This window comes from Lithobates pipiens, unplaced genomic scaffold, assembly GCF_037356315.1.
Source record: "Lithobates pipiens isolate NorthernLeopardFrog02 unplaced genomic scaffold, aLitPip1_a1.2 Scaffold_28, whole genome shotgun sequence".
NCBI lineage: Eukaryota > Metazoa > Chordata > Amphibia > Anura > Ranidae > Lithobates > Lithobates pipiens.
Genome location: NW_027507789.1, coordinates 109,420,610 through 109,443,033, shown reverse-complemented (window position 1 = coordinate 109,443,033; position 22,424 = coordinate 109,420,610). Strand labels below are relative to the sequence as shown.

Here is a 22,424-nt window from a genome sequence, read left to right as displayed (position 1 = left end):
CACAAAGTTGTCACTAAATGATATATTGCTCACACATGCTATGGGCATAAGTCAAATTACACCCCAAAATAAATTCTGCTGCTTCTCCCGAGTACGGGGATACCACATGTGGGGGACTTTTTGGGAGCCTAGCCACGTACGGGACCCCGAAAGCCAAGCACTGCCTTCCGGATTTAAATATAAAATGCTACCAAAAAAACTGTTAGCGATTGCAGGGATCAGGCCTGACTCTGCGATCGCTGCAGTTATGTGTTTAGTGTTTTTTAAGTGACAGTGATCGATCGATACTGCACTTGGGTGGGCTGGGCAGAGGGGCAAAACGCAGGTGCTAGCAGGTATCTGGGCTGATCCCGCTAACAATGCGTTTTTTTGGAACCCTGAACTTCTGGGGACGCTAGTATAGATCTGATCAGATCAGATATTGATCTGTTCAGATTCTATACCACTACAGGAGGTTTATGCTTTGCGTGTGGGTGTTAGCGGTACTGGCACTAACCTAGCGCTGCCTGGGGCGACGCAGACCCTGACCCTAAAACCTAATTGATATCACCCGCCGGGTGATCAGGGGGTTAAACCTTTATTGGGTAATAAATGGTGGGTGCCCTGATGCTATAAAAAGCAAACTAACCAGATTCACCCGTAACACTTATATGGTGATCAGTGGTGAAAGGGTTAACTAGGGGCAATCAGGGGGTTCAAATTTTTATTAGGTAGTATATGGGGGTCCCTGGCGCTATATAAAAACCTGACGGGGAACCTAAATAACTAACTGGCTAACCAGCGTCACCAGTGACACTTATACTGTGATTGCTGGTGCAAGGGTTAACTAGGGGCAATCAGGGGGTTAAAACCATTATTTTGTAGTATATGGGGGTACCTAACGCTATAAAAACCTGGCGGTGAACCTAAAAAAATAACTAGCTACCTAACGACACTAGTGACACTAATGCAGCGATCAGAAAAACGATCGCTTAGTGACACTGGCAAAAGGGGGTGAAAGGGTTAACTAGGGGCAATCAGGGGGTTAAAACCATTATTGGGTAGTATATCGGGGTACCTAGCGCTATAAAAACCTGGTGATGAACCTAAAAAAATAACTAGCTACCTAGCGACACTAGCGACACTAATGCAGCGATCAGAAAAATGATCGCTTAGTGACAGTGGCAAAAAGGGGTGAAAGGGTTAACTAGGGGCAATCAGGGGGTTAAAACCATTATTGGGTAGTATATTGGGGTACCTAGCGCTATAAAAACCTGGCGGTGAACCTAAAAAAATAACTAGCTACCTAGCGACAGTAGCGACACTAATGCAGCGATCAGAAAAATGATCGCTTAGTGACAGTGGCAAAAGGGGGTGAAAGGGTTAACTAGGGGCAATCAGGGGGTTAAAACCATTATTGGGTAGTATATCGGGGTACCTAGCGCTATAAAAACCTGGCGGTGAACCTAAAAAAATAACTAGCTACCTAGCGACAGTAGCAACACTAATGCAGCGATCAGAAAAATGATCGCTTAGTGACACTGGCAAAAGGGGGTGAAAGGGTTAACTAGGGGCAATCAGGGGGTTAAAACCGTTATTGGGTAGTATATCGGGGTACCTAGCGATATAAAAACCTGGCGGTGAACCTAAAAAAATAACTAGCTACCTAGTGACAGTAGCGACACTGATGCAGCGATCAGAAAAATGATCGCTTAGTGACACTGGCAAAAGGGGGTGAAAGGGTTAACTCTAGAGGCAATCAGGGGGTTAAATCTTTATTGGGGGGTGATAGGGGGCTACCCTGGACCTAACACTAACTGCCCTGACAGTTTTAACTGTTACAACTGACATTGAATGCAGTGATCAGTAAAGAAATGATCAATGCAATCAGTGACACTGTGACTGGGGGGGGGATCGGGGGGTGATGGGGGGGGGGGGGTTTGTGTACCTATGTGTACCTATGTGTCAGTGTAGTGTTTTGGTGCACTTACTTTTAGTCTTCTCCTCATAGTCCGGTCAAAAAGACCGCCCCGAGGAGAATGACATCACTTCCTCCTTCCTGTGTAAACAATACACAGTGGGAGGAAGCTTGTCATTGGCCAGGAGCGATCCAGAGGGGGTGGCCAGAAACCAACGGCCATCCCCTCATCACGGATCGCTCCTGAAGCGAACCGGACCGCCGTATTCAGCGGGAGGGGGTCCGATCGGACCCCCCACCCGCTGGAAGGCAGGCACGTACATGTACGTGCTTGTGCCTGCCTGTGCCATTGTGATGACGTACAATGGCAATACGGCGGTAATTAAGTGGTTAAGGACTGGTATAGGTCCACAATATATAGGGTTGAGGTGCACTACTGCTGACTGCTGCCCAATTCTGCAGCAGTCCTTTATCAGTATAGGGACTGAGGTACAGTCTGCTAATCACAACCTTCTAGTTCCACAAAGGTCCTTATAAGGACTGGTAAGGTAGAGCATACTAGAGTATATAGGGTTGAGTGAGGTACAGTCTGTTAATCACAACCTACTAGTTCCACAAAGGTCCTTATAAGGACTGGTAAGGTATAGTGTACTACAGTACATAGGGTTGAGTGAGGTACAGTCTGCTATTCCTTAAGGACTGGTATAGGTCCACAATATATAGGGTTGAGGTGCACTACTGCTGACTGCTGTCCTATTCTGCAGCAGTCCTTTATCAGTATAGGGACTGAGAGTTTTGTCACAGGGTCATTTAAAAAATGACAGGCAGAGGAAGAGGCAGGCCCTTCCGCAGGGGTGGTAGAGGTAGGGCAGCAGCAACAGGCTTGAGCCAAAGTGGGAAGTTGCAGAAGGTGCGTTCAATTACTTTAAAGGATGCACCAGACTTGGTTGAGTGGCTCACTCAGCCTTACTCTTCTGCACCCTCCTCATCCTCTCGATCTGCTCCCTCTTCTTCACTCTCTGCTATGTGCACCCCCAAAGACACTACCACCAACAACACCACCACACCACATACCTTCCGCTTGAGTCACAGGAATAATTTTCCGATCCATATCAAGACATTTCTGATGCGCAGCCACTCTTGGCATTGGATCAGGAAGAGGAGGTAGCAGCAACCGCCACTCAGCAGTCTGACTACAGTACCCAGATCAGCCCAAGGAGGAGGTTGGTCCCCGGTGTTGCTGCCTACTCCGAGATCTCTACTTATAGCGGTGGGGAAGGTGACGTCGATGATGACGTGTCTAGTGATGTCACGTGGGTGCCCACAAGAGAGGAAGAGGAGGGGAGTTCAGAGGGAGATATGGACCAGCAGATAGGGAGGAGAAGCAGGAATAACTTACATTGCACAGGAGGGACAAAGCAGACTGCTAATGTATCAGGAGCGAGTCATCGACCATGTACGGTCACATCTGGCGCTCCCAGGACGCCGGCACATGGCTCTGCAGTGTGGGCTTTTTTTTAACGTGTCCGCTGCTGACAATAGCGTTGCCATCTGCAATCTTTGCAGTCAACACATTAGTCGTGGTAAGCCCAACACTCACCTAGGGACGACCGCCTTAAGAAGGCACATGAGCAGCCATCACCGAGCCCAGTGGGAGCAACGGAACACACAAAGCCACACTCCAGGCTCTCACCGTCCAGCCTCGTCTTCTACTTCTCCTTCTCCTCTCTCCTCACAATTGTCCTCCACTCCACCTTGCATCACGCCAAGCTCACATTTTTCTACAAAAAGGCAGGCTTCCGTGGGCCTAATGTTCGAGCGTAAAAAAATGATGACGCCGGATAACCCTCTTGCCCAACGGTTGACGGCTGGCTTGTCAGAACTGATAGCCCGCCAACTACTGCCATATAAACTGGTGGACTCAGAGGCCTTTCGCAAATTTGTGGCCATTGGAACACCACAATGGAAGGTCCCAGGAAGGAAGTATTTCTCAGAGAAGGGCATCCCAGAGCTATATGGCCATGTTCAGCGGCAAGTTAATGTATCTCTGGCACACAGTGTCGGTGCCAAAATACATCTGACCACAGACACGTGGTCTAGCAAACACGGGCAGGGAAGGTATATCACTTTTACTGCCCACTGGGTGAACCTTCTGACGGCCGTCAAGCATGTAACCCGTGGCACCCGTGTAGATTTGGTTTTACCGCCACGGATTGCATGCAGGCCTGGCTCTTCTTCTCCTCCTCCTCCTACTCCATCTTCCTCCCTCTCCTCCTCGGCTGACTCCTGCTTTTCCGCTGCTATCGTCTCTTCCGCTGCGCGGCCCAAGCTCCCCAGAACCTATTCGACATGCCAGGTGAGACGTTGCCATGCCGTGCTGCGTCTGTTGTGCCTGAAAGCCAAGAGCCACACTGGCCCGGCACTCCTTTCAGCTTTGCGTTCACAGGCAGATCAGTGGCTAACACCGCTCAATTTGACAGTTGGTAAAGTGGTGTGTGACAACGGTGCCAATCTGCTTAGCGCATTTAAACAGGGCAAAATGACGCACGTGCCATGCATGGCACATGTCTTAAACTTAGTCGTGCAGCGATTCATTGTCAAATACCCTGGAGTCCAGGACACCTTTCGGCAGGCAAGGAAAATCTCGGCCCATTTCAGAAGATCTTATACGGCCATGGCTCGCCTTGCTGACATTCAGCGGTGACACAATCTGCCGGTCAGACGTCTTATTTGCGATTGCCCGACGCGATGGAACTCAACCTTCTATATGCTTGATAGGCTGCTCCAGCAGAAACGTGCAGTTAACGTCTACCTGTATGAACTCTGCGGCAGAACAGGTTCTGGGGAGCTGGGTTTTTTTTCACCGCGCCAGTGGCTGCTCATGCGCGACGCATGCAGACTTCTGCGGCCATTTGAGGAGATCACCAAACTGGTCAGTCGCAGCCATGGCGCCATCAGTGACATGGTACCTTATGCCTTCTTTATGGAGCGTGCATTGCGTCCTGTCATTGATCAAGCTGTGGAGGAGCAGGAGCGGGAAGATGAGGAAGTCGCAATGCTGGATGAATTCCCAGGGGGTGCTACTCTATCTGAGACAAGTGAATAACAGGAGTCTGAAGAGGAGTCAGAGGAGGATGAGGAGGAGCAAGAAGAGCATGCTTTAAACCTTTCTGGGATCCCTGTTCTTGTGCGTGGATGGGGAGAGGAGAATGAAGAGGACGACATTATCCTGGATGATGAGCAGGAGCCAGGCCACCACACCGCTTCCAGTTTAGTGCAAATGGGGGCCTTCATGCTCCAGTGTTTTAATAGGGACCCCCGTATAAAAAGCATAAGGGTCAAGGACCAGTACTGGGTGGCAACGTACTTAGACCCCCGGTACAAACACAAAATGGTGGAAATGTTACCGCCGTCACAGAGGGCTGACAGAATGGAGCACTTCCAGGCCTTGCTTCGAGAAATGCTGCATTCTGCTTTTGCGCGCGCTGGCAGAGGAGCAATTCCCACTCCCAGAGAAGGAGTTGCGGGTACCAATCCAACAGCGCCTGCAAGAAGAGGCCGGTTTGAAGATGTGTTGGTGACTTCGGATATGAGGTCATTCTTTCAGCCGACCCATCAACAGGTGTCATCCGGATCCAGCATCAGGGAACGCCTAGACCGTCAGGTGTCCGACTACATCGGGTTAACGGCCGATGTGGACGCTCTGAGGAGTGATGAACCCCTGGACTACTGGGTGGGCAGGCTTGACCTCTGGCCAGAGCTTACCCAATTTGCAATCGAACTGTTGGCTTGCCCCTCGTCCAGTGTCCTGTCCGAAAGGACATTCAGCGCAGCAGGGGGGATCGTGACCGATAAGCGTACTCGCCTAGCTCACGACAGTGTTAACTACCTCACATTTCTAAAAATGAATGAGGCATGGATCTCGGAGGAATTCAACACATGTGACCAGTAGACCATTTATATGTCTAGAAACAATTTTTTTAATCGAGCACACAGACCTGCTTTCTTCATTTGGCTCACTTCCTTGTCCAAAAAAAGCACACCGTACTATATGCCTGTACCCTCCTGTTTGAAGAGGTTGAGCGGTGTCATATTTCTACTGGGGCTGCTTATTATGAGGGGCTCCCACCATCCCTGTGCTGTGCTGACTTCCACCTGGGGCTGCTTATTATGAGGGGCTCCCACCATTCCTGTGCTGTGCTGACTTCCTCCTGGGGCTGTACCTCTGCTGTGCATATTATGAGGGGCTCCCACCATCCCTGTGCTATGCTTATTATGAGGGGCTCCCACCATCCCTGTGCTGTGCTGACATCCTGCTGGGGCTGCTTATTATGAGGGGCTCCCACCATCCCTGTGCTATGCTGACATCCTCCTGGGGCTGCTTATTATGAGGGGCTCCCACCATCCTTGTGCTGTGCTGACTTTCTCCTGGGGCTGTACCTCTGCTGTGCATATTATGAGGGGCTCCCACCATCCCTGTGCTATGCTTGTTATGAGGGGCTCCCACCATCCCTGTGCTGTGCTGACATCCTGCTGGGTCTGCTTATTATGAGGGACTCCCACCATCCTTGTGCTGTGCTGACTTCCTCCTGGGGCTGTACCTCTGCTGTGCATATTATGAGGGGCTCCCACCATCCCTGTGCTATGCTCATTATGGGGGGCTCCCACCATCCCTGTGCTGTGCTGACTTCCTCCTGGGCCTGCTTATTATGAGGGGCTCCCACCATCCCTGTGCTGACTTCCTCCTGGGGCTGTACCTCTGCTGTGCATATTATGAGGGGCTCCCACCATCCCTGTGCTATGCTCATTATGAGGGGCTCCCACCATCCCTGTGCTGTGCTGACTTCCTCCTGGGGCTGCTTATTATGAGGGGCTCCCACCATCCCTGTGCTATGCTGACATCCTTCTGCGGGCTGCTTATTATGAGGGGCTTCCACCATCCCTGTGCTATGCTGACATCCTCCTGGGGCTGCTTATTAGGAGGGGCTCCCACCATCCCTGTGCTGTGCTGACTTCCTCCTGGGGCTGTACCTCTGCTGTGCATATTATGAGGGGCCCCCACCATCCCTGTGCTATGCTCATTATGAGGGGCTCCCACCATCCCTGTGCTATGCTGACTTCCTCCTGGGGCTGCCTATGGTGCAGGTGTCAGTGCTGTATATCACGGTGCTGGTGTCAGTGCTTTATGTCACGCTGCTGATGTCAGTGCTCTCTATCACGGTGCTGGTGTCAGTGCTGTATATCACCGTGCTGGTGTCAGTGCTTTATGTCACGCTGCTGATGTCAGTGCTCTCTATCACGGTGCTGGTGTCAGATCACTCTATCACGGTGCAGGTGTCATTGCTGTATGTCACGCTGCTGATGTCAGTGCTCTCTATCACGGTGCTGGTGTCAGTGCTTTAGTCACGCTGCTGATGTCAGTGCTCTCTATCATGGTGCGGTTGATCATCTCCTGCACCCTCTTCTTTGCCTACCCTGACCTTCCCTCTCCTCCATTGCCTTCATGTGCTCCACAGTCCTGAATTGTCACAATTTCACATATAAAAAAAGAATGCTTGTAGTTGTCAATCCCAGATTCACCTCATACATGTGTTATGTCATTGGCCATGTGGTGGGACTATTTTCGCACAGCTAGTAATTATTTTGTGGCTGCAAATTTCACCTGTAGGTTTGCAAAGTTCGCCTCCCATTGAAGTCAATGGGGCACGCCGCGAACATTACGGTTTGCGAACTATCGGCCGCGTTCGCGGTCCACGTTCGCGAAACGTCCCGTCGGAAGTTCGTCCATCACTACCTGGAACTCTGCTGACTGATACAGGGATTTGCCTGAGACCGCAGGGGCTTTTCATTCTGTATACTACGGGAGATGTTGAGGCCTTGGGATGCTGTGCAACAGGTGTGAGGAACTGATCGCAAACCCCCACCAGTTTGTTCGATGTCTGCATTGCGGGAGTACCTGTTTGCAGTGAAGCAGCCTACTGTGCCGCCTCGTGCCTATAGAATGGACTGGGCTACGGGCATCGCCACCGAGGAGACCGCTACATTTGCTAAACCTATTGTTACAATCAGTGTTCCTGAGGGAGGTGGTACTGTGACTGCCCTCAGAGGAACAACCGGAGACATTGTGGAAGCTGTTCCTTCCACCACCACTCACATTCCTGCATCTACTCAGAGGAAGGTGGGATACGTGAAAGCCTCCCGTGGCCGCGGTCGAGGCCTACCTCAGAAGTTACCTGGACTGGATCCGGAGAAAGTGATTGCTCCTGAGGAATCCACTACATGAACGGCCGAGAACTCTCGGGAAAATGTACCTAGTGGGACTGTTTATAGATATTTACCGGCAGAAGAGTTACGGGACTCTGAGATAGACTCTTTGACATATCTGGGGACGATGAACTGTTTGAAACCATGTCCTAAGAGATGTTGTGGGCAAACGCTGATGATGTCGCCACAACATGTAATGTGTCAGGTTGGCTAACCTTGAATTCGGGGAGTGTATCGCCTCGGGTTGGGAACCCCAGTGACCATTGCTGAGACTGTGTCCAAAGACAATACTTTAGTCGGGTCAAAAGAATTGCCTGCCTATGCCATGGTACAGAAATCATCTAACTCATGTGTGTCTCCTGGATTGGGAAGTGCTCGATCTTTGCCTAGACTCGCCTGATCGCAGCGGCTGCTGAACAAATGGGTAGCTACCGAGTATGGGCTGGAATTTCCCTACGTACCTAAAGAAAAAAATGCAGGAGATTGAACAGCATAGAGAACATTGGTATGCAGATGATGTTTGGGACTATTTGAAAGTCCAAAACCTTTTAGGAAACCAGGATGTTCTTCTACTATGGAAGATCGTTTCACCGGGTGTCTTCAACACTGGAATTATGGGAGACACATCCATGCGGACAAAATAGTTATTTGCCGGCCTGGAAAGGACAACACTGTCTACTTTATCACTACCGTGGATGCCAAGGGGAAAGCCATAATGTTGCCAGATCCCCAGTTTTATTGGTGATGCATCGTTGACTTTCTTTCTTTTTCATGTCAGTTCTTAAAGAGGAGAACTTCCTTTGTCTCAATATACAAGGACTGTGGGGGATTAGGTAGATAGTGTCAGGTCTCATAACAGATGCTTCGGGTCAAGATTACCTACCGGTCACCACACTTGTATAAAAGACTTGTTCTTCAATGCTTTCGCCACTAGGTGGTGAAGGTTTGCATAACAGGTTGGATTATTGCACTTAGACACACAGTAAATATACTGGAAAGAAAGTGTCATTTCATTTTCTTTTGAAGTGAGGCTTTGCTTCCGTAGTCGCACATTTTGTATGTTTGTGTTTCTTTTCTTATGTATCTAGTTTCAGGAAAGTGACAAAATCTTCTATCAAGCTACTGGAGAGTGGGTGGTTTCGAAAATGGGAGTTATGTGTTATGTAACTTGTTTGCATGTAAAATTATTCTAATGTGTTGAGTGTTTGTTTTACCTTCCCTTTCCCCTTCCCTGTCCAAGTTTTGAGTTCAGGTACCAGACTTTCAGGACTGAAAGAAAGTCTTTATGTTTTTTTTTTTTTCCAGACGATGTGGACATCATCTAATGCGGAGGGGGGAGTATGTAGCACCCTGCTCCTGATGAGCAGACGCTATTGTTTTTTTTCAAACTTAATTATCTGAAGCTGTAGTTTGGCTCAGAATAATTTCTCTAAAAGTTCTGGTTTCTGTACCAGTTCAGCTGGGTTGCACTGATTCCCACCTGACTGTAGGTGTCGCTGTCACAGTCAGTGGGTGTGGAACAGCAGCAGGCTGGATGCATTGAATGCCACCTCTTGCTCGGAAATGGTTCAGTGGGTGTGGTTTCCCTGCTGTTCATTCTGGAAGAGGGTATTTAAGGTACCGACGCCATTTTTCTGGGTTCATTTTTGGGGGTCCGTGATCCCAATCCCAGGGCCCTCCTGGCCTGGGGTTTGTGTCGCATGGTCTTGCACCTCGGGGCCTGCTGGCTCGAGGCTTCGCAGCTGAGAGTGTAGGCCCAGGAATGTCTTGGGGCCTGTTGATCCAGGGGTGGTCCTGTCCTGTCTCGCCTGCAGGGAGAAGCCAAGGAAAGCTGAAGGATCCAGGGAGGACTTTTCCAGTGGAGGACCGAGTGCAAGGCTGGTGTCTCTGGAGGAGCCTGGAAACTCAGTTTGAGGACGTATCCCGGATCAATATCCTTACAGTATTGCTAGGTCAGCTGAAAGAATCTGGTACTGTATGGTAGTTCTTCCTAAGTTCAGTTAACAAGTCTGTGGCAGAGACTTTGTTGCGCATCTACTTTCAAGAACCACTAAGTTTAATTAACAAGTCTGAGGCAGAGACTTTGGCATCTCATCGGCTGCTAGGTCAAGTGAGAGGGGCCTATCCGGTGACTGCTGGATCCAGTCTGTAGAGCTGTTTGTCCTCTGGATCTGACTGATACCTCTAACCCGCAGTTACTAGGTCCCTGAACTCTCCTTATCCTCTAACCCTTTATTGAAGGACTGTGTCTTGTGTCTTTCTTTGCTATTACCCCTAAATAAATCTTCAAAAAGGACCACGTGTCTAGTATATCTTCATTGGGCTACTTTCCACGGGACCTCCCTAGGGTGAAGAGGCGAGCAGAAGAGGTAACGGTAAGCCCGAATAAAACCAGCAGCTCCTTGGGGGGGGGTTAAGTGCTATATATATATATATATATATATATATATATATATATATATATATATATATATATTAGCAGAGACCCTAGAGAATAAAATGGTGGTTGTTGCAATATTTTATGATACTTTATGATACACTGTAGTTGCGTAGCGTAGTGGTATTTCAAATGCAATTTTTGGGAAAAAAAATACACTTTAATGAATTTAAAAATGGAACAGTAAAGTTAGCCCAAGTTTTTTGTATAATGTGAAAGATGATGTTACGTCTAAAATCGTGATCTTTATTCTAAGCAAAAAGCTCTAGCTGAATGTAAAAATAAAATGGCAGCAATGAAAAATTCTCTAAGAAAAAACAGTGTGGGTGTCCCCCACACCAACATTTAAAAAAAAAATGGTATGGGGTCTCCCCCAGAATCTTATCCAAGCATGCAGCCTGACAGGCTAGGAGGGGGGGGGGGGGGGTGTGAGCGAGACCCCCCCCCCTCCCCCCTCATTCTGAACCATACAAGGCCACATAACTGGTATTTTACTGCATGAGCTATTTACTGGAAAATTCGTAGTGAATCGAGCATTTGTACAAATGTTTCCGCATAGGTTATTTTAATGCATTTTTCCAGTCTATATTTGACTCTTAGCTAATTGACCCCCAGTGTTTTAGACCTAATCTTCAGCTTTGAAGGATATAATTCACAAAACTAATTTTAACATTTTACCACTAGATGTCGCTATTCTCCTGTCTACATTCTACATAAGCTGTTTCTTTATCATTTTTGGTGTTGTTCCATCAAGTAAATGCAGTCATAATTAGGGTTAATTATAGGTACAAGCTAAGAGAACATGATAGGAAATGATAGGATAGGAAATGAGATATAATACCTTTGGGGAAGTGACTGCTGTACTGGCAGCAGAATATGAATAGTCATCCAAAACCTGGCATGTCGTTACCATTTGTATACTCATACATTACCTATGGCAGGTGTGATTGGCCTCCAGGGTCTGTATGCTGTTCAGGGACACGCTGTACCAGGATGATGGATAATATATGGGATGTATGGTATTGTGTTACTGCAGACTTTGCTCTCTACTGTAGAACCCGTGGGGCTTTATTTAGGAACAGCTTTGACCATATTGTAGTAAATTGCTTCTCAAGTATTGCACACTATGTACTATTGGAGGATAGTGTAGCAGGGCTAAAATTGGGGGGGCAGCACAGAGGTGAAGAGGAAGGAAGGGGAAAGAAGCTGTCAGCTTTAACAGCTGCTACATTTCAGTAAGGGAAGCACACTAAGTATTTGCCCCGGGTGAAAGAATGTCTAGCTTCACAACTGGTAGCAGTGGTGGCTGGTGGTAATATTTTTTTGGGGGGGTGGGGCGGTAAACAGTGCACCCACAGCCACTCCCTCCCCCCTAGTCCAGTCAGTCGGGTCATCAGGAGCACTGGCACAAACCCCATCTATGGCAGGCAGCGATTTACCCAGGGGAATCAGTGTGACAATAGCGAATATTCATTTGCTATTGTCACACAACTGGGTGGGATCAGGACGTACTGTGCCCAAACCCACCCTTTTTTGTAGCCTATTAAAGCCTTTGGCTCTAATCGCGTGCATAAAAAAAAAAAAAAAACCTGATTGGAATCCATGCGTCCGCTGTGTAGATTAGGGGGGCGGACGCATGGCATGAATGGTGGGGGGGGGGGGGTACTACTACTGTAGTTCTGTTCAGCTCAGTAGATTGTTTAAAAAAAATAGCTGGACGCATTCCTATGCACAAAATATAACTGGATACTTACATTTATAGGAGACACCACCAGGGGGAGTTGATCCAGGCAATATCCAACTGCCTCCTGGGGGGATCTGGAAGGAATTTATTTTTCCCCGCTGGAGCTAATTGGATAAACTGATAAACTGTGAATATAGGATTGTGTTCATGGAGATTTTCCATGTATTTTTTTTTCTTTTTTCTATAGGTTGAACTAGATTGACTTGTCTTTTTTTAACCTTACTATGTAACATGCATGATGTTCCAACTTCAGTACAGACATTGAGAATAATCAACGGACAACATACTTAAAGAGAAACTGTCACCATACCCATGCAGGTGACCAGGGAATGGTGTCATGGCTCTCCTAGGTCACCAACACAGCCACTTTCAGTGGGGAAAACAAAGAACTGAAAGGGAGCGCGGGTAAGGTGACCATATGTGGGGCAGGGGGACAGAAAATCTGCCCCTCTGTCCTGCACAGCAAAGTTAACAGTATCTTTTTAAGCTTGGTGTACATGGGGGGCAGCCATATTTAGATGTGCTACTGACTGCTGTGCATGACTATGCCATGGTTGCGCATTACAACTCCTATTCACAACATAATTCTTAAGCCCTGTACACACAGGCACATATTTTCTGGTACAAAAAATACCGGCCGACTCGTGTGTAAGTCGGTCTGGAAAATTCAGCCAATGGCAGAGAGCGCTGATCGGAGTGTTTTGGGGGGGGGGGGGGGGGTGAAGATCCAAGTGGGCACATCACAGGCACAGACTTGAGGGGGGAGCCCCAGAGTATGATGGGCCTTCTCGCTGGGCCTCTGTCTATGTGTCCGTATTGAGAAGCCTTTTGGCCATCTGTACTTGTGCTAAGTATGTTTGCTGAACTTTGCACAATTATTTAGCGGAGAGACAGTTTTGTGTATTATCTGCCTCTAGTAATCTACAAATCTCTACATTTGATACATTAAACACAAAAAGAAGGAACAATGTAAATATTTGCGTAAAAAACTTTTCAGTAAACATGAGTCAAAAATATGTGCTTACTATAGATATTCTATACTGAACTTTCCCTGTAGCTGGGTCTATAGAATTCTGTAAACAGGTTTTGCTTCCCCTCCCCCTCTGTGTACTTTCTGAGCATTCCTACTTGCAGGGCTGCTGTTCACAAAAATCACGGGGCCTACCTGACAACCCCCACTCAAATTACAAGAATTAAAACTTTGAGAAAAAAAAGTTCACATTTTTTTTTTGTCAGAAATCGAAAAAAAAAAAATTTACAATTTATTTCTGACATTTTTTAAAAAGATTTTTTTTTTTACAATGCTGTTGGGCATGGGTGAAATTTTAGGGGTCTTAACAGATCCCTGACATCTTGAAGACACAGATTCGTCAATACCTTTCTCTTTGCACCAAATATGAATAAACAGGAGACAGAGGCCCATATTCATTCATAAACTGAAGCATAGTAAACACAGTTTACAATGATCAGATATATAGTGGACACAGGAGTGACTGGGGGGAATCAAATGTGGGCAGCACAGGAAGAAAGATTGGTGCAGGGACAGGAGAACAATTACAGAACAATGCCACATGTCTGTATCTCTCCCTCCAGTAGCTGAGTGCTCCCTCTGAGAATTATATGTCTTAACTAGTTTAGAATGTTGATTTTAGTTTTACTAGGTAATATCTGGATTGTGCAATGGAGAGCGGATGTGCAGGAAGTAAGTTATATTCTGGCCACCGGGGGTGCACAACCTGGATTAGCAGGATCCCTTGTAGTGAATGACCTGCCTAATAGAATTATACTGCAGGAATTGTATTTCCCATTGGGATCTGTATGTTATACATGAGAACCCGTATAATAAGTATACCTCCTGGCCTATTAGCCTCCTACAACTAACTATGGGGGGCAGATCCTGCAGTACGACTCCCTATATTAGACATGAGGTGTACCAAGATGGCACCGCCTCTGGCCACCGGGGGCACATGACCTGGATTAGCAGGTTCCTTGCAGAGAATCACCTGCCTAATAGAACTGTACTGCAATAATTGTATTTCCCATTGGGATCTGTATGGTACACATGAGAACCCATATAATAAGTATACCTCCTGGCCTATTAGCCTCCTACAACCAATTATGGGGGGCACCTCCTGCACTACGACTCCCTATATTAGACATGTGGTGTACCAAGACAGCACCGCCTCAGACGTCGTCCTATGATAAAACATGTAAGAGGGAGCCTAGTACACACCCATGTCACTTCCGGTTTGTGGTGTTCTGACCGGTGGAAAGCACACTGACCTGGATCTCTTGCATTGCTAATTTTAATGCTACTTTTTATGGTATTTGGCTATGGTACACCTCGTTTTTAATGCAATACCATAATAAATTCAACCCATTCGGAATTATGCTATGAGTGCCTGTCTCTTCTATATGCATGAGGATACCCTATGGTTTTAATGTGCCATGGAGGAGGTGATTTCTCTGGTTACTGCAACTACATCTACTGCATGCAGTTTACCCCGGTTAGGGGTACAAGGTTCTGGATACCCAGGGTTGAATACGCCACGGATCATTCTGGAAATCGCAACTATACCCACTACATGCGCTTTACCCCTGTAGTGGTATAAGGATCTGGTGAGTGTGGACCTGAAGGAGAGCACAAATGTGACCTCACCCTCTGCACATGATTGGTGATTAAGTGCACGCACAAGTCACTTCGGATACCTGCACAGATCACTTGGGAATTCTTAAATTTGCACTAAAGATTGAGCACAACACTTTTTGTTTATGCACATGAGATAAACTTGTTCTTTTGATGGATTTTTTTGAGGAATCTTTTGATGGATTCATTTGATGAACTTCCTTGATTTTTGTGATTATATATATAATTTATTTTATTTTTTTATCTACTTTCACATCATTGTGTGTCTGAAATATATGTACACTGTAGGGATTAAGCACTTCAAACAACCATTAAGTACACTCTACACAATATTTTGTATGGCCAAAGTATATTAGGGTGGGAACACCGTTTTATTTCTATGAATTTTTTTACATTATGTGTACACATAACTCCTTGTTCTCAGTATTTAATCAAGCACTTGCACGTGAGAAATGTAAATTCACCCCTGAAGGTTCACTCTTCAGGTGACGGGCAGTTCCACATACCCCTTTACTAAATTTCCACTTTCATCAGTGCTTCATTAGTGGAGCCCCTTAGGGGAGGCAGCAGCCCAGCCTATACCGAAGCATGGAATCTTATAAATTACATACGGTATATCTGATGCTTCCAGATTCCTGGGTTTCTACCCATTTTGGGGATTTTTTTTTAATGCGTACATTAATATTAGATTTAGAACTATGCTGTTCATCACATCTTTTTTTGGATTCACTTTCATTTAGTTGTTTTGTTTTATATGAATACAATTTTGATTGTACAGAGTTGGCTTTGATTCAGAGGCGCTACCTTGAAGTGTGTTAGACCGAATATTAGAGATTGGTCTTCAAATGAAACACTAATGGACGGATGAGATGTTCTTTATGGAAATAATGTGAGAAGCATGTCTTTACACCACATTTGTACAATATGTTTATTTTAAACAATAACGTTTTTTTTTTTTTTTTGAGGATCCTATACAATGCCAGTGATCTCTCTGTTTCATTTACAATTTTGATTGTAATATTGTTTGTATTTGAATGTGGATTATTACTACCATGTCTTCATGGTTGTAGTTAGACTTGTTTTTTTTTGTATTGGCTGTTTATATTAGTTTTCTTCTGTTGTGCAGTGGGAACCTGTATATAATAATTTCAATCCATTTCATTGTGCTGTACTAGAAAGGACAATGAGATCAAGTGGAAGACTGGAGGCAAGCAGATGCATAATGGTGGAATGTCCTAAGCAAGGTGTTTAACCGAGAGTCAACAGGTATGTCAGGTGCAAAGTGATTTTACTTTAATTTGTGAGAATTGCACATTATATTAATAATACTGGTAGTATTCAATATTCAATCAATTTTTCTTGGAGCTTTAGTAATCATCAAACCTGACAGTGCATAAATATGAAAGACTTTATTTATTTACAAAACAAATGCAAATTAACAGTGACACCAATATAAAGTAAAGTTCTATGATACAGTACAACACAAAATGACAGGTCTGCTGGACTCCACTGGTACCATTTCCCCTCATTTACAGCAGTAAATCTGGTGAGGACAGAGGTTTTGAGTTCTGTTGTACAAGAAACTAGCTTTTCTACAAGTGCATGGATAATATTGGGTACTGTGAATATCTTACAATACATTAAAGTAATACTGTGTAGGTTACAAGCCAACAAATTAGGGCAGAACACACTATGGTATGCCATTTAGTGGGGATGTCCAACCAACAAGTAAGATCTTGTCTTCCAACTGTATAGTAAGAACAATCCTATGCTACTTTTGTCAAAGTCAAACTTTCCTTTAAATCAAAGCTGTAATAAACATTTAAATCCAAACCCACTCCATCACCCTGTGCTAGGTGCTCTCTTGGGTCTAAACTTACCTTTATCGTTGTTCCCTGTTGCTCTGACCCAACCTCTGCCGATTTAGAAATCCTGGTACTTCTAGGTATGGGTGCACAAACCCCAAGCCTCATTACAGTGTAGAACTGATTGGCCAATCACCAGGTCCCAGCATTGCGATTTGGTATGGGCAGAGGAGGGGCATTGTAATGTTGAGTTGCAGTGTGGACAGTTATGGAGAAGCATCACTATGGGTACATTTAGCCATAGTAGAATGACTAGAATAGGGTGGGGTGTTTTTGGGTCTCAGTTATCACAGTATTTGCCTTTTAATGCCGCGTTTTCCAAATTATGGATAGTGAACTACTGATGGTGAACATGCTCAAGGTAGGGAGTACACAGCAGGAGGTTTCTGAGAATATACTTCTTTCAGTGGTAGAATGTGCACAAAATCTGGTACAAGCAGAGCAGCATTGTAGCAGGGTGGGTACACGGTGGGCTAACAATAGTACATCAAAGGTCTTTCATAGAAGAGCGTCACCATTTAACATGACCTGTACATCTGATAATATTGTACACATTACATCCTTGGCTGGCCTTATATAGCACCTGTGCATTGCCTGTACCTTGAAAGGCTGTTTAGATATTTAACTGTCAATGTTGCATGTGTATTTTGTGACAGAACAATGCTTCTGGTAGGTAAACTTCTTACTGTAAATGGAAAGATCTTTCAAACAAATGATTATTTGCACAATCGCATATCAGGTAAGCTCAGTCTTAAGTGTGTTGGTAGTCTAATGATTCTGACCAAACCCAGTGAAAGCTTTGCACTCCCAATGTGGCTGTTATTACAACAGTTATTAATTATTGAGGCACAGTGACTGCATTAAACTACAGAGCTGCAATAATAAATCTTGCCATAAACAGAGCGAATTCCTTTCCTGCAACCATGGGTTGCAAGAATGAAATTTACTTGATTCCCCCATCAACACAAAGACAGTGTTAACAGAGGAATCCCTCCCGCTGAGCCATTGTATTCTCCTGGCAGGGGGCTGGGGAAGCTGTCCCCACTGGAAGAAGACAGTGATTATTGCTAGCGGCTATACCAACCGCTAGCGATCATTGCATGTAAAATACATCAGGCTGGTTGTACCCAAGTTAATGTCTTGAGTACATTCTTCCTGCCTATACATGGTTAGAATCTTGGCCAGTTACTGATTAACCAGCCAAGATTTGAACTGTCTATGGCAGCCCTAACTGAAAATGGTGCTGAAAATGCACAATAATATCCCTTTAATACCCTATATGGCAAAATGTTTGTGGGCACCTGACCATCGCATCATTATGTGGTAAGAAAAAAGTATGTGGACAAACCTCCAGCCTACTGAGTTCTGGTATTTCCAGTAAGGGTTAACACTACAGCATACCGTGGCATTTTAAACAATTATGGACTTCCATCCTTTTGGCAACAATTTGGGAAAAGCCTCTTTCTGTTCCTGCATAACTGTGAATCTGTGCTCTATGCCAGGTCTCGTAAAGAGGTTGGTGTGAAGGAATTCAAGTAGACTGCAAGGATTAACCGCAATTATACTTAACATTTTTAGATGGTTGCCAACATGTCTTCTTATCCAACCGCGGTTGGGCTGAGAGGTAGGCAAAAGAGGTTGCCTTGGGTGCTTCAGCAGAAGGGGGAGCAAAAAGGACAGGACTTATCACCTGCTGCTGAAGTAGCTCGCAGTTCATTGTGGAGGTGAACATTAGCCTTTTTGCCTCATGGGTTAAAGGTCCTTGCCCCAGAAATGATGTGGAAAGCCTTCCTAGAAGAGTGGGGGGCTCTTGTAGCCACAAAAGGAGAATTGACTCCATATTAATGCCCATAGTTTTAAAAATAGGTTGTTCAACAAGCTGATACAGGTGTGATGGTCAGAATCACAAGGTTTTGTACATATAGTATACATTGAATCTGATATCTTTGTTGAGAAACTTAGACCAACAGCAGTGATATGGCAGGATGCCTGGGGCCACAGTAGTCATTTGGCAGCTTCTAGAACTGCCCAACCTCAATCAGTCTGGTTCTAATAGAACAGAAAAACTGATTGTAGCCAATACATACTCTTCATGCATCCTTTGACAGTGTACCTAGTGTGTTGTAACTTTTTTTCTCCACTGCTAGCAATTGCATTTCCGCTTCCAACACCGCCCTGTCCTGTCTCTGCAATATAACAAGCAGGTTGCACAAATGACAAGTAGATTTTCTGCCTTAGGAAGTCACTGGGGTTGATTTACTAAACAAAATATACTCTGCACTGCAAGCGCTCCACAGCTTGGTAAATGAGGTAAAGCTTCACTTTTCCATGAATACTCAATTACATGCAAGGGAAATAAAAAAATAGCATTTTTGCTTGCACTTGATTGGAAATCAAAGCTGCACTTGCAGTGCTCGGTATATTTGCCTTGCTCCTTAATAAATGAAAGAAAGGAAAATATACCAGAATATAGATTATGAATTTTATGTTAATATTAATTATTTTGTTGCCTGACTCACTAATATGGAATTGATCAATTTTTTTTATCAAGAATGTAATAGTATCACCATACAATTAAGGGGCAGTAAAAATGAACTAGAATGAAGTTTTTTTATTCTACTCCAAAGCGCATATAAACGGAATCCTTGTTAAAAAATGAATCAGAACAAAGTTGCATTTTTGGTTTTGTTACTTATGAAAAATGTGGCGCCGTGTGACTTTGCCTGTCATTGCTGAAGGGAAGGTTGAACTGAAGATATTCTGATATCCTAGCCAGGCACAGGCTCACATAAGAAAAGCCTTTTTTTCCAATTCAGATAATGGCTCCATCTCATACTACAGTGTAACTGCCGGCTCTGATTCTCCTATCCAATGTAAGTAGCTATAGTGCTGTATCAGGACATACAACTACAGAAAACAAAACTGTCATCTGACACGTCACAGCCACGTTTAGCCTTGGATTCCCAGTAAAAGGGAATTACATAGTTACATATAGTCCACAAAACATTATCAAGTGCTCAACATGCAAATACCTGGGAAGTACGCTTGGTCATGATTATCGTCAAAACTGTTCTACTAAAATGACCTTTAGTCAGTGGTTTTACTCACCATGTCCATTAATAAACAGGTATCACTTACTAGAATGGCCCCAACTCATTATGATTAAAAAAATTTAATTATAATTGGAAGTTTAAAAAAACACTAAAAACATCCAGAGAAAATGATTTCTTAAAATTTACAAATAAGTGATCATAAGGTGATCACGAGTGGGAATGCATGAGCTGCACAACTGTTGATCGAATCAGCAATATATGTGCAAATGAGCACACTGAAGGAGCAGATGCATGTACGGTACATTACATGCACATCATTTGGATTACAGTTCCACACATTATATATTTGTTGACTGACATGATGGGCAGAACCACTGAATGAAAGTCTTTTTGGTGTCACAGATTTAGCTTCATACAGTGTCAAACTCACATTTTCAGTGCAACTATGAACACTTTTACATTTAGAGATATATATCTGCAGCTGAAGCTCTTCTACATAAGGTCACTTTTTGTTTTAGGTTTACTGGTCCATTAACCAATATTCTAAAGCTATTTAGCAAATAAAAATATAATCTTACTGAGTACTCGTTACCTGGAACTGGTCATGAAACCAATAAACAAGCACTTTACAAATATCTCCAGGCATCACAAGTAACACAGTTAATCGGCCAGTTGATGTCCCCAGAAAATTCTAATTAGACACCGACAATGGTCTCCTATATATTTATCCAAAACACAAGATGCATTTCAATCTTGGTTGCATTGTGCAAATAAATAAAGCACAAAATGTGCCTTTTAGATACACAATAATCTCCCACTTCCTGACACTTAGGACAAGTAACATTTATACAGAATAGGTTTATACTGAAAACAGACGTGCCCTTAAACATTTCATTATTACAATACAGAAAACCAAAAGCAGTGATTCTAGATTGGCATCTAAAAGTTATAATTATAGCTTCAACACATACTCTAAATTCATTCTTTTTAAAAGGAAGTTACTCTTTTACAGTACAAACAGGCTTTCCCTATCCCACAGTTACAGAAATATTCCCAAGTGCAATAAAAGTATTATCTGTAAATAACTGGGTGTCATATAATATTGGCAAGTGACAGCCTTTGTGTTCAGTCCTGGATCATGGACCTAAGATGAGCTTAGTATAGGTAGATCAGTAAAAATACTATGTCTCTGTGCCGTGTCCAAGCCATTTGGAAAAATCTTTCAGCAATGTTTGTTCTTTTTTAATTTCCAAAGAAGGTTGTCTTAACCTTCAAATATATAACAAGTCTTAATAAACTCCTGAAAAAGCCAGTGATGAATGTGCATTGCCATTGCACTCCGCCCTATGTATGCACAGTATTTCCACAGGTAACAAGGCCACAGAAACTGAAGAGTCAAGTCCAAGTTTTAAAAATCAGACAGATCAGATTATTTTTCAAAAGGTACCCGTTTCATTCTTGGCAGAGCAGAAAACCGATGCGCGTGGCACTCCAAACTTGGAGATTAGTCCCACTTTTGGTGTGCAATTTCTCTATTAACACACAACCTCTGGATGAATTTCCTTCAGAGCTGTAAACTGGTTCCTCACACTTTTCAGGTCAGTCTCTATGGTTTCCCTACATGGACAGTGCACAGTGTATGAGGCCAACAACATAATTTTCTCTGTCGTCTCAGGGGTCTCTACTTGGCTTTCATTTGGCTCAAAAGTTTTTTGCGACTCTTTTTGCGACTCTGGTTCTTGACATGAGATCAGCCATGCATGTTTAAGGCACTGGTCAGCACGAGCTCGCTTTCTGTGGAGAGAGGGGATCATAGAAGGTATTCAAAAATTCTGCATCAACTCTGGACATAGCATGTTAACAGGAATTTCAATAAAATTAGTTTGTCCATCTACTTCACGTGTTTTTACATTTCTTCCTGATGCTGAACTTGTCAGGGGTAGTACTTCTTATACCAGGAATTTTAGTCCTTAGAGGTAAATCTCTAAGGTGGACATCAACATACACTACCCGCTGGGTGCCTAGATCTCTACAGTACAACAGCAGCAAGATATTTCCCCTGAAATCAAACCACTCCCCACCTAATGCCCAATAAGACAGCAGGGCCATCCCATACACAGTTCAAATCTCAGCAAGTTCAGCAGGAACCGGCCGAGATTCGAACCATTAACGGGCAGGCTGAATGAACCAAAATGACTGATCGATCAACCTGGGTACAACCAGCCTGCCGTATTCACTTGCGATTAACACAAGTGGCTGCTATAGCCGCTAGTGATATTCACAGTCTTCTTCTAGCGGGGACGGCTTCCTCCGCATGTTCCTGCCCCCCTCCCCCCGCCCCCCGTTGTGACAAGCAAGAGGAAAGAAATTTGCACCATCTTTGGCCTGCCTAAGTAGTAGAGAATGACGTTTGTGGCTGGTTCTGATTACAGCTGTACAAGTCAACAATGAGCAAGATGTAAATTAAGCTTCAGCATGGAAATCTGTCATTAGATCACTAAACAGATATACTTAGCT

The 22,424-nt window shown here is 44.6% G+C and overlaps 1 protein-coding gene across 1 annotated transcript in view; it reads right to left on the bottom strand.

Annotated features, from left to right (window-relative positions):
* Nucleotides 1–16,383: 16,383 nt before the first annotated feature.
* LOC143935559 (serine/threonine-protein kinase 17A-like) overlaps nt 16,384–22,424 on the bottom strand; it is a 100,463-nt gene continuing 94,422 nt past the window's right edge. Inside the window, exon 7 of the mRNA XM_077459519.1 lies at nt 16,384–21,701. Coding sequence (XP_077315645.1) covers nt 21,443–21,701 — 259 coding nt within the window. The 3' untranslated portion in view covers nt 16,384–21,442. The remainder of the gene's footprint in view (nt 21,702–22,424) is intronic.